Source organism: Amphibalanus amphitrite, unplaced genomic scaffold (genome assembly GCF_019059575.1).
Source record: "Amphibalanus amphitrite isolate SeventyFive unplaced genomic scaffold, NRLGWU_Aamphi_draft 000076F_arrow, whole genome shotgun sequence".
NCBI classification, from domain to species: Eukaryota; Metazoa; Arthropoda; class Thecostraca; order Balanomorpha; family Balanidae; genus Amphibalanus; species Amphibalanus amphitrite.
This window is the reverse complement of record NW_024881572.1, coordinates 555,361-568,015: the sequence shown is the minus strand read 5'-3', so window position 1 is coordinate 568,015 and position 12,655 is coordinate 555,361. Positions and strand designations below refer to the sequence as shown.

The 12,655-nt window shown below is 57.9% G+C and overlaps 1 protein-coding gene across 1 annotated transcript; it reads right to left on the bottom strand.

Moving 5' to 3' along the window:
• Window positions 1-435: 435 nt before the first annotated feature.
• LOC122379386 (endothelin-converting enzyme homolog) lies at window positions 436-10,927 on the bottom strand. The gene is made up of 15 exons (XM_043361556.1): window positions 10,367-10,927; window positions 9,119-9,410; window positions 8,285-8,472; window positions 7,633-7,790; window positions 7,359-7,430; window positions 6,837-6,992; window positions 6,307-6,492; window positions 5,469-5,596; window positions 4,425-4,518; window positions 3,038-3,462; window positions 2,591-2,751; window positions 2,197-2,330; window positions 1,794-1,964; window positions 1,479-1,558; window positions 436-1,181 (listed from the first exon to the last, which is right to left on the bottom strand). Exons 1-15 carry the CDS (start codon window positions 10,617-10,619, stop codon window positions 1,010-1,012), a joined length of 2,670 nt encoding a protein of 889 aa, XP_043217491.1. The 5' UTR covers window positions 10,620-10,927; the 3' UTR covers window positions 436-1,009.
• Window positions 10,928-12,655: the final 1,728 nt, after the last annotated feature.

Here is a 12,655-nt window from a genome sequence, read left to right as displayed (position 1 = left end):
AGTCACTTATTGCATATTCTTTTATGCCTCAATAGATATTATTTACCCATGGTCCGTGAGTTTAAAAGCATGACACACACTTACCGTTTAAACAGCGGATCTTATGTCGGAAATGAAGGGTATGTCGGTAGCTGGCAGTGTGAGCTTACACAGTCAGTGTTGTGGCGCCAGGAAATGGGCCCCGGCCCACACCCAACCATCACTGCCGCCCGCACCGTCACCGTGACGCAGTTATGACGTCACTAAACAACAGGTAGTATTACCAATTTCAGTAGCCCCGACCTGGCGTCAGTTATATCGCTGCATGGGCCGTGTTTGTGAGACTCTGAGAGTGCAGCACACAGTCGCTGGCACCGGTTTAACCTGTCCACGACGCAACTACAGCTTATTCGATGTCCTGTGAAACATATCCGGACTCGGCGTGAAAAGTAACAACAGACTGGTGTATAGTATATGTTTAGCATTCGAATATACAAGAAAACATGTCCAACGGACGGGCGAATATGAATCCCTCATACACTTTTCCTCGGTGCAGCAGCCCGAGCCGAACAATTATGCCCTTCAAGTCATTCATATAATCTACCCTAACCGTTTTTTTACACACGCGAACGACTGGCAATCAGATTGCTGTGCGCTCAGAGCGGGACACACTATGATGGCACAAATGCCCGTGATCGGTGGGAAGGGGTGTGAGACATTACGTCATGACGTAAACATGACGTCCCTCGTGCTTACGTCAGATAAGCTAATACGCATTTATCAAAAGCTGACAGTATAGCTGCCTGGTCCCGCGGACGGCGCATCTCTGACACATACTGAAAAGACGCTGAGCGTCACAGGCCCCTTACAAATACAGCCGTTTGGGACGGACATCGGATCATCACATGGTCACTGACTGGGCGCCGCTGTGCCCCCAGTCCGGCGGGGGGGGGGGGGGGCACTGGTCCTCGGTGCGGGCTACTGGCCCCTGTGTTGGTTATCCCCGGTCTCGCGGGGCGGCCACTGGCCCCTAGCGGCGGCCGGCGGCGGGGTGCGGCGGCTGCAGCGCGCTCGCCGGCGGTCGGAAGGTGGCCTCCTCGATGGACGGGATGGCGCACTGCTGGTGGTCGTAGGTGCCCGGCAGCGCGCCGCACTGGAACGCCGAGCGGAAGGAGGCCTGGTTGTAGACGGCCGTGTTCACCCTGCGGCGCACGGAACAGTGGTCAGACCTGAGGTCAGCAGGCAAAAGTCACCGATCAGCGGTCAACCAGTGTACTGTCTACAAAACTCCATTTCACCGATGGAGCACGCCATGCAGTGCGCCCATGTCGGTCTTATAGATAGGTCCTCACTCGATCTGAGCGGGGACAATGCGGGCCGAATTAGTTAAGTACTCACTCGATCTGAGCGGGGACGATAGGGATCATGACTCATGTAGTTGGGTACTCACTCGATCTGAGCGGGGACGATGGGGGTCGTATCACTCGTATGGTACTCACTCGATCTGAGCGGGGACGATGCCGGCCAGCCGGTACAGCAGGTAGTCGGTGGTGTCCGACCTTTTACCAACGCAGCGCGCCTGGGGAACAACACAGCTGGTGATCAGTGGCCGCGCGGGTATACGGCAAGGTCCAAGTTCCAAGTCTTGCATGTTGTACAGTAGCAGGTTCCAGAAATTTGAACTCTAGTGCCGCGTGACTCGCCTGTCCTCCAGAGTATTTATCTATTTTCACCGATGCTGTTGACTGGTTCACTGGCGCCTTGAGCAACAAGCATCCTGACCACAAGGGCTTGGATGGCGAGACGCTACTCACCTGCGCAAAGGCGAGGAAGAAGGTCTGGTCGCTGGTCTCGTGCCGCAGTCCGGGCAGCCGGACGGCCCCGCCGCTCTCCTCCAGCAGTCGCCGGTGGTGCTCGAACGCCACCGAGAGCGCGTAGTGGCGACTGACGAGCACCGAGGCCTGCCGCTCGGGACGCAGAGGGATCTACCGGACAGATGGAGAGGAGGCGCGATCAGGGTGCGGTTATATCACTCCGGGACAGACAGGCCGCCGTCGGGGACGTGGTGTGTCATTCCCAGTCAGACCAAGGAATGAATATATACCCATATATCCATTTCCCTCTTTCCCTCCCTCCCCCTTTTTCCGGCATGTAGCCGATCTCGGGCCGCACGCTGGTGTCCCATCCCTCCGTCCCTCTATCCCTCCCTCTTCTCACCTCCCCGGCGTTCATGTAGGTGATGGCGGGCCGCACGGTGTGGTTGCGGTACAGGTCGAGTACACAGCTGCGGTACGGCTCGTACCGGCGGTACGTGGCGCCATCCCACCAGACGCTGTCCATAGTGGTAGAATCTGTCGGCGACGGGACGCGGGCGGCCGGTGACTGACAGCGCCGGGCCCCATACCCGGACAATTTGAACCTTCTTACGTTAGGGCCGATCATGGTTTCGAGTTCCGACTCAGCAAACCATTGCAATGTCGCAACCATGAAGATTCGATACTCACGACCTTAGGCCATGTCAGGTCGTAACCAAAACCTGTGTTATGTGTCAGCGAGGCATGTCACTGGGAAATCACAGCAGCGTGGTCGATAACCATTAAGGCCCCGTTACCGTTGTTTGTGACGGTGAAGGCTGCCAGGTGTTCGGCCACCAACGAGCCCAGCGCTGCCGTGTTGATGTAGCTGGGCACGCTTGGCGAGAAGATAGGCGTCTGCATCATGCCGGCCGGCACCGCCAGAAAGCCGCCAGACAGCGAGCTCAGGATCCGCGCGCTGCCGGGGGAGAAAAGGACCATCAGCGGAGCACACACATCGTCATCGACACAGTTTGTAATATCGCCCGAAACACAGGGCCACCGGGTCAATTACAAAACATGCCACAGTGAAATGGGGGCAAACTGAAATGAACTGGATTCAAGCAACAGCTGCAAGCACAAACTGATCACGCAAGTTTTAACCCAGGCTCATGAAATTCACCCCGGGACCCTGCTCAGACCGGGGTCGGACCGTCGGTGCCACCAGAGGTGTCCGGTCCCCGTCCCGCCCTGTCCGCACTCACTGCGTGGCCTCGATGGTCCAGCGCTGCTTGTTGTTGCCGTACTTGAGCTTGTTCCTCAGCTGAATCCGCTTAAACAGGTCCATGTTCTTCATGTTCCTGAAGAAGTCTCCCTCAGCGATGCCGAGCGGCTCGAAGTAGCTGTCCAGCTCGCGCTCGTCCATGATCCACTTGGGGAAGCCGTAGTGGAAGCTGGTGTTGCCGAGGATGCCGTCGGCCCGGCGTCGCACGGCCTCGGTCATCCAGGGCCGCAGGCTGTCGCTGAAGGCGGCCACCAGGCGCCCGGTGAAGTTGGCCGTCTGGTGCAGCGTCTCCAGGCCGATGTGGTCCTTGACGAAGAGCATGCCGACCGCCTCGGGCATGTGCTGGTCGAGCGACGAGCGGCAGAACTCGGGCCGCGAGGGCGGCCGCCGGCCGCGCTGGAACGCCTGGCGCGAGCGGACCGGGCCGGGGCGTTAGAGGCACACAATCGGGCAAAATATGCAGGACTATCAGCGACACAGACTAAAACTATAAGGCGAGGGCGGTGCATTGTCTACGGGTATGTAATTACGAGCGAGCGAGCGCAGCGAGCGAGCGAGTTCATACTGAATTAAGGGAAAATCCTGAGTATGAGCGGCCGGCCGGCCGGACGGGGACGGCCGTGGGGACGCTCTTCAAAAGCTAATATCTTAGGACCGGGACATCCGATTGACAAGCGGTCTTCTTTACTGAATGTCACTTGGACGTAAAAGTTCTGTGGTGTGATGGCCACCATGCGTTCTTGCCAACCACCGCACGTGGCGCGTGGTAAATTTGGTACACGGTTGGACATTTTTTAAGAACCCCCAAAATTGCAACCTCAATAACGGCACAACGGTTGGGCCGATTGAATTGAAACTCGGTACACAGTTAGGTCTCCATCAGATAATTCATCTGCATGTGTTAAGGTTGGGGTGCTACAGCACGTGCGCACGTGCAGGGGGCGATCCCAGATCTCGAGAACGGCTGGGCCGATTGCGCTCAAATTTGGTACACGGTTGGGGACCAGTTAGTAGGGTGCCGTGCAAAAGTCAGTTTGGACCCCGCTTGCACGTGCGCACGTGCAGAATGCCGCTTCTAGATCTCAGGAACGGCTGGGCCGATTGCGTTCAAATTTGGCACACCGCTAGCGACCGGTTAGAAGGGTACTTTGCACAAGCCCGTTGGAAGTACCCTCTCGCCCTTGCGCACGTGCAGGGCTCACTATCTCGCTCGCTCGTTCTTCGCCCAAAAGGCGTTTTACTGGTATGTATCCATAATTATTTGGTGCGGCCATGCAGGACCCGCAGATCGCATTGTGATTGAAGCTACGGTCTTCGGGAGCGGTCAGACAACCCTCGGCTGTGCAGCGGGTGACGGTCGTTCTTACCACGTCCATCTGCGTCCTCTGGTAGACGTAGTCGGCACTCATGGCCATCAGGTGTCGTCGGATTACCGTCCATACCAGGTAGTGGTGCACCGTCCTGCAATCACGGCCAGCCGGCAACCCAGCGATCAGAGGCAGCCGCGGCGAGCCAACTTTGGAACAGGACAGGATAGGAAATATCAATGAAACAAGAGCCACCTCACAACTAGTAACTTTACTTGACCTAGGGACAAATTAGGTTGCGTTCAAGAAAGCCAAGGATGATAACCGGCACATGAGAGCTCCATGTGAATAGCAGAAAAAGTCTGCATTTACAAAACGAAGAGTTTTACGGAACTATGGCTAAATGGTATGCTAGCATTATTACGGAGCGAGCGAAGCGAGCGTAGTCTTTCCTTAGATTAACGGAAATTTCTGAGTATGAGCGGCCGGCCGTGCGGACGCTTTTGCGATGCTTATATCTCAGCAACCACTTGACCGATTTACATGCGGTAATTTTTGTAGGGTAGCTTCATTCCTTCTACCAAGTATTGGACTATTCCCGATGCATTTGGGTGACCCCTTCTGCACGTGCCACGTGCAAAACGAAGACGTGTCAGTTTTGTAATTGTTGCAATATCTCGGTAACTACTTGGCCGATTGCGCTCAAAGTTGGCATGTAGGTAGGCACCCACTAGGCACTGCATATCCATGTGCCAGAGTTGGGGTGCTGCTGCACGTGCGCACGTGCAGGGGTCGTTTCAAGATCTCGAGAACGGCTGGACCGATGGCGCTCAAATTTGGTACACGGTTAGGGACCATTTAGTAGGGTGCCGTGCACAAGTCAGTTGGGACCCATTTTGCACGTGCGCACGTGCAGGGTGCCGCTCCCAGATCTCGAGAACGGCTGGGCCGATTGTGCTCAAATTTGGCACATCGCTAGAAACCGGTCAGTAGGGTGCCGTGCACAAGTCAGTTGGAGGTACCCCCTCGAAATTTCGCACGCGCAAGACTCACCCCCTCGCTCGCTCCGTTAATCGCCCCAAAAGGCGCTATACTGGTGACTACCTTTTGTTTTCGGTGCGTATGAGTTCGTTGAGTTTCTGTATGTAGCCGTCTCGCGGTATTTCCACCCAGGTGGAGGCTGTGACGATGTTGGCGCCCATCAGGTCCTCCAGTAGACCGACCCAGTCCACCTGGCCACAGAGGTGCAGCTGTTACCCACCGCGCTGCTCCGGACCAACCGCACACGCTGCTGAGAGGCGAGACACTCCCCCGAGAGACAGCGGCGGAGGCAGCCGACTCTGCCGCCCCCCCCCCCTCCCCCCTCCCCCCTAACCACCGGAGGAGCGTGACATCCACGAAAGGAAAACGGCGTGTGACCTGATTATATGACACTTCACATTCACAACCATTACGCTTGATGCGCACGTTTACAGTGAGTTACATAATAATGTGACATCATCCGTTGAATAACCGTTTAAAACTGCAGTTGTCACACTACACGAATTGCACAGGTTGAATTAATTAGGTTATCCCACGAACGTGAAACACACAAATCTTCAGCAGCCCACAGCGAATTTAGGATCCAGACGCAGTTAGCAGGACAACGGGCGCTTCCATGAGACCAAACACAAAATCATCACGTGAAAACAAAATTTCACGGTGTTTTTCACTAAGGTGTGAAACTCGCAGCACTGGAGAGCCTGCGGGAGGAGCCTCCACCGTGTGTCGGCAGCAGGGTCTATTAACTGGGGCAGGGTCCGGCTGAGGTCGCCAATGCCTCACCTGTCGTAGGGTCCGGGTGAGGTCACCAGTGTAGTGTCTCACCTGTGGCGCCATGCGGCTGAGGTCACCAGTGCCTCACCTGGGCCAGGGTCCCGCTGAGGTCCCCAGTGCCTCTCACCTGGGGCGCCACGCGGCTGAGGTCGGCCAGACTGAGCCGCTGGGTGGACGGTGCCATCCTCAGACGGCGCCGGAAGAACGCCTGTCGCCTGCGCCGTCGGCGGCCGAACCAGGCTGGGCCGCCGGCCGAGCGGGGTGACACTGAGCGTCGGCGCAGCGTGTACGGCACTATGGGGACCAGCGAGATCTGCGGCACCGCGTCGGAACGGTCAGCGGGGAAGGGGGGGGGGGGCAGGGTCGGTGCCGAACAGACGGGCACTTGTTTATGTCGGGGATGCTGCGGTACAGTGGTGGGCGCAGGCCGAGTTTCTAGTCTGTGGCACCGAATGGCGAATGATGCGAGAAGATGCTACGGTACCGATAACTCGTTACCGCCATTTGTTTAGGCACGGTTTATATGCTACGGGGAGGGCTCTGCGGTACCGATTCCAGAGCTCGGTCTGGCCGCCTGATCAGGCACCGTCTTTATGTTACGGGGGTAGTGTGCGACACTCTGATGGAGCACCCGTCCCGCCCGTCCCTGCGACTGACGTTTGCCAGCTTGGTCTCGAAGTCGAGCACGTCGCTGACGAAGTCGTCCAGACACCGGTCGCCGCAGGAGCGGTTCAGCGCCGTGACGTTGACGCCAGAGTCCCGCACCAGCATGCCCATGACGTTCAGCATCGTCTCCTGGTACGTGGAGAGCAGCTGGACCGCAGGGGCGGGACGCGGAGTCAGCACAGGGGCAGGGGCACGGGGTCAACACAGGGGGAGGGACGGGACACGGTCGGTCATTAGAGTCAAATAATAATACTTATCAGAACGCACTATAATTATCACAAACTGGGTAGGCATTAATTTACGACACAAGTAGTACGCTTGAAAAAAGCGCTCGGGCGTCCAACTTAGTAACATTAGTCGGTGAATTTTGATTTGGGACACAGATGTCGACAAGGTAACATATATTTAAGAATACATATGCCTTACATATCTAACATAGTATAGTATCTGGCTTGTCGGTAAAAGGCGTCATACGAAACACAGCCCAGCTAACCGACACGGTGTAATACGTACCTCCTCGTAGACGGGAAGATCTGGGTTCATGTAGGCGCGGAGGTACGGTACGCCGAGGCCCGACTTTGTTATCTGAGAAATAAAGTACGAAATCGTCACGGTTTACAATATCACATAACCATTCCGGACTCCTTCGGCATTCATTGACAAGCCTCCTTCGTCCTAATGTTCCACATGAATGTCTATTACTTATAGACGAGGCTCAGCCCTATTTAAAGCACGACAGGAGCTGAACCAGACGACTGAACCAGACGTTCGCCGCGTCCCGACTCACCCTGAGCAGATTTTTGCTGGGGTCGCGCGGGTTGCGCACCCAGAAGAAGTTCATCATGGCGTCTGTCCAGTGTTCGTCGTGTACCTTTCTGAATGTGTTGTTGAACAGCCAGAACTGCGGGTCCCACGTGCCCCACAGGTCCAGACCTCCAAGACCGTCTGAACGGGTACAGGGCAGACTCAGGTCATATCGGGTCATAGAGGTCACACTAGTACGGCACATAGGTCTCATCAGGTAGATAACGGATGTCAGAGGTCACACTAGTAAGTGACACATCAGCGATGTAATACACTTCACCCACAGACGGCATGGGCTTCAAATGATGTTCGTCCACCAACGGCCCAGCGATCGGGCAAAACTATACTGTGGGGAGCAGTTACACTGCAGTTACTGTGGCCTGTGACTGTGGCATGTAACTGTCCCCGTGGGGGAGCAGTAACAGGCCACAGAACGGACGGTGGTATGGCGAACTACGCCATACACCCGTCATTGTTGGCACCGTGTCATCGTTGCAGCTGCAACATTACTGCATGACATGACGTTTTCCTCTCCTCGCATAGCTTTTGTAATCATTCGACTGGGACATGACATTTCAATGTCAGTATATGCGTGACTGTAACACGCTACAACAGCTGCCGCGCCGTTGGCTTACCGATGAGTTTGACCATGCGTTTTCCGGCGTTGCGCAGGTTGGCGTAGTCGTCCAGGCAGCTGGAGTAGAGCGTCTTGAGCTTCCACAGGGCCGAGTCGGGGCTGTAGGCGTCCGGTCTGTCCTCGAGCAGCTCCACGACGCGCTCGTTGTTCTGCGTGGTCAGCCAGTCGGGCACAGAGTACACGCTCCTGGGGGAACGCACGGTCACAGCGCCGGTTACACCGACTGGCGGAATGGTCTGACATAAAAGTGTTCTGTACCGGCCTAAACTGTACCAGCTGGTATTGAACAGACAGTCCACTCACAGTGGATGCACAAATTTATACACGGACGTTTCCTGCCCGAAATAAATAATATATGTGAAAGTAAGGCACTGCAACCCCAGCTGGCTGCACAAGTATTGCAGCCTGGTGGGCATTCCGTGGCGACAGTTGGACAATGCCGGCGTGTGTAGCACGCTGCGAACGTGACAAAGGCCGCACATTGAGCCGCATGAGGCCTTCGATCAATGGTGGAGCGCGTGCCTGGCCATCTGTGGCCAAACAGGCGAGACCACGCGCCGCCGATACGTGAGCCTGCGACCGGGACCGGGAGACGGGGCCGTGCAGCACGGCGTCGAGGGCGGCCTTGGGAGTTCCTAAACATAATCGATCCTAACCCTTCGACCTCTCCCACTCCAATCTGGCTTAGCTATTTTACAATATGTTTTATGATCATTATCGATGTTTATGTATCACCGAGTTCTAACCGTAGGTAATATTGACATAACGGCCGGGAATTTACGATGACGGACAATCTGCGCACGCCCTCCTCCCGTTCTGGGCGCGTGCTTACCGGGAGGAGCGCCGGTGCGGCGCCACCTGCTCAAAGTTGCCGCACGCGTAGCTGTAGAAGTCGGTGCACGGGTCGGCGGAGAAGTTCATCAGGCGGACGATGTCGGCGGCCTGGAACACGCAGTCGGGCTGGGAGCACTCGTGCAGCTGGCCGGGCGGCGCCGTCGTGGTGGTGCTGGGGGTGGTGGTGGTGGTTGTGGTGGTGGTGGTGATGCCGCCGCTGCTGTTTCCGCCGGTGACTGCGCTGCTGACTGGGGTGTCGCTGCCGCCGCCTCGAGCAGAGTAGGCCACCACTGCCGGCACAGTAGTCCATCTCACGGTCAAATAGGACAGACAGGACAGCGATCACACGGTATGTGCAGTGCACATCTCGCACAATATCCCATCACGTTCCCAAAAGCATCTTCCTTCTAAAAATAGCACATAGAATGATCAATGAGATCGCCAGCCTACCGTAGGACAACATGAGCAACCATCTACCAGAGTCCACCTTCACATTATCATGGTGTTCCAGCTCGGGCCGTATATCTGTGCATCCCATTTGCAGATATTGCGGATTTACTATGCGTTCCGCTGTCGTTGCAGACGGGGTAGAGGTTAAACACTAAACAGCCTCCCAAGAGCCCGGCCCGACTATTCCGAAGGTCAGTCCCGGCCCGCGGCGCCGCCGACTAAATTAACCGACTAACTGGCGAGCGACCGTGCCGAATGCACCGTGCCGGCCGGCGTCACGCAGAATCAGCGGCATCGAGCAGCGCACCGCCCCGATCCACGGCCGACCTCCCACCCCAGTCAGTTCTGCGCCCTATCGCGGTGACGCCAGTGACAGCCCGGGCCGGGCCGGGCCGCTCAATGAAACTACAGGCAACACGATAATAACACGGTCTCAATGAAACTCGTAACCAAAATCCGAGATGTGTTGTTGTGGAGCGTGGCCGGGATCGTATTACCGAATGGGAAGGACGTCAAGTTGGAATGGGTACCGTGTAGGTTCTACTCGTGAAGGACCTAAAATCGGACACGAGATTATGCAACCTCTCACACATGCTCATATCTGTCATAATATGAGCGTAAACGTGCAGAGCAGCTGAGCACTTACCATTGCACCATACCAATCGTTGCCACAGGCGCCACATTACACCGCCATTACACTGGACTATAAAAACAAGAGCTCTGTAGGATCCCGGCTATTCCGAACTCCGGACGTCACCCTTCCGCCCCTCCCAGCTCCCCCGGTCGGCGGTCTTACCCATGATGACGAACAGGGCGAGGCAGGCGGCGGCCAGCGCCTGCCAGAGCCACAGTTTGCGCAGCCGCCAGCCGCGCACGTAGACGACGTCGCTGTCGGCGGCGCCGTCCACCAGGCCGGCCTTGTCGGCCGAGCTCAGCTGCTCGACGGCGGCCGGCTCGGTGCGCGTCACATCCGGCGACGGGTCGCCCGCCGTCACCGACGGCGCCGACGGCTCCGGCGTCAGCGCGAACGTCGGGTTCTCGATCCGCATCGTGCTGGCCCGGAGCGCGGCGGACCACTGCTCATAGGGCCTTGCACTGCTCTGTGCCGGCTGCGCGGCGCCGCCCGGCCCGGCCCGGCGCACCAAAGGTCACAAGGTCGCGCGCGTCACCGCCGGCAGGTGGGGGGCGCCGCTGTCACTGAGCACGTCACGGGTGTGACCGATGCGGTCCGGAGCGGCCCAGAGCGCCTCCACCGGACACCGGCGCCCGGCCGTCTGCTCGCAGCTGCTCGGACTCGGCCGGCTGTCCCTCCCGTCCGTCCGCCGGGTGCGCGTCCCGCCGGGGTGTCGGGCAGCCACTGCCGGCGCCGGCGCCGCTCTCGGGTTCGCCACCAGGTCCGGGAGCGGAGCCCAGTGCTCGGTACCGAGCCCCGCCGGCCGGCACGTTCAACTATGGACCGTCACGCTCTCTGTGACGTCCGGCCGTCACTTCCGGCGCGGCTCGTCACCGGCGAGAGCAGCCCCCCCCCCCGTCAGCGCCGGCGAGGGGGAGGTCGTACCAACGGCGGCCCGACACCGATTCAGCTCTCCACGCCGGCCGGGCCGTGGCACACCGTCGCAGGGACGCCCGGCGGTGACATAGGACCCGCCACCCGCGACGGACGCACAAACCCAGGCCGGCCGCGGAGCCGCCGCCGCTGTCAGCCGAGGCCGCCGATTGTTTGCGGTGTGTTTCCCCGACATCAGACGCGTCAGAATACCTGGCGGCCCGGAAACGGTGCTGCGGTTTGTTACACAACAGAATACGACCAGAGAACGCCTCTACAGCGACACACCCGGGCGGGGCTCGGTTAATGCGGGTGATAATGGGACGCGCTTACGACCTATTTTCGGCGAAGGTCGGGCCAAGCTAGTCGAGATGAAAACCACCAGCTTTCAAGTCAATATTGCTTATTCCCTTCGATGATATTCCTGCAAAGCCGGGCCCCAGCCCGGTTAGCATTGATCACGTTTTACCGATCGTTGGTTAGCCTGCACCCACCGTAGCGATTCCCATTAGGGCGCCGGAGGGCCAAAGTCCACGGTAACATTCGCCAGAACTTTCACCGGATCCGGCCGGCGTGGGTCCATCTAGTTCCTGGGCTCGTGATCCGTGAGTCGAGGAACAAAGCTAGCATGCTGAACCAACTGCTCTGCTCTGTATTTGTGATTTGGCGCATCTCGGTAAAATTTCAAAAATGTAGGTGGGTATGCTGTAATAACGGTACCTCTGTGGACTCCGGTAAACGCTAGGTTTACTCTCAGGCCTGCAGATGACACTTAGGACAAAAATTAACCGTGAGAGCCGCGCTTTGCGATCAAGAGCCTACAGCCGGCTTCCTTCTCGCCCTGGGTTAGAGATGGGATCACGGCCCGTTACAACCAGCTTCCCCCGCCCGCGCGGTGTTACTGGGAGCGGCGGAGGGGCAGTGAGCTGGGATGGTCAGGGAGCGGATCCTCGGTGACTTGCAGTTCTCGAAAGTCAGACAAGCACTCTTAAAGTTGTTCGAAGCACAGCTGGAGCACGTAGTAGGGATTAAACTACTTGAGTCAGGGGAGCCTACTGCACCACAAACACGTCACAAATCGTAAACACAAACACCACTCCCGGTCAGCGGAGCGCCACCTGGCCGCGGGGCGGAGCTGCGGGTCCCGTCCGTCAGATGGCAGGGGTGTCGGGGAAGGTCCCCCACAGCAGATCTCCGTACCTCACACGGCGCGCGGGTCGGACCCGGCAGGGCTGACGGGGCGACAGGTCACCATCCGCCGCAGGTCAGGAGGCAGCTCAGCCCAGGAGCAGCTCAGTCGGACCGGACCTCGGCTGGACACCGGCCGGACCCCAGATGAACCTCAGTTGGACCTCGGCTGGACCTCAAGAGGCGGGAACTGCAGACAGATCTCCACAGGATTGGAGGAGATACAGCAACGCCCAGCGCCGCTCCAGGGGCTGAGAAGGAAAAATTGAGTTAGGAAAGGAAACAGGCGTCTGGGAGAGGGAGGTCATCACTACAACAGTACAACACACAGGCGTGTTAGATTTTGCCGCA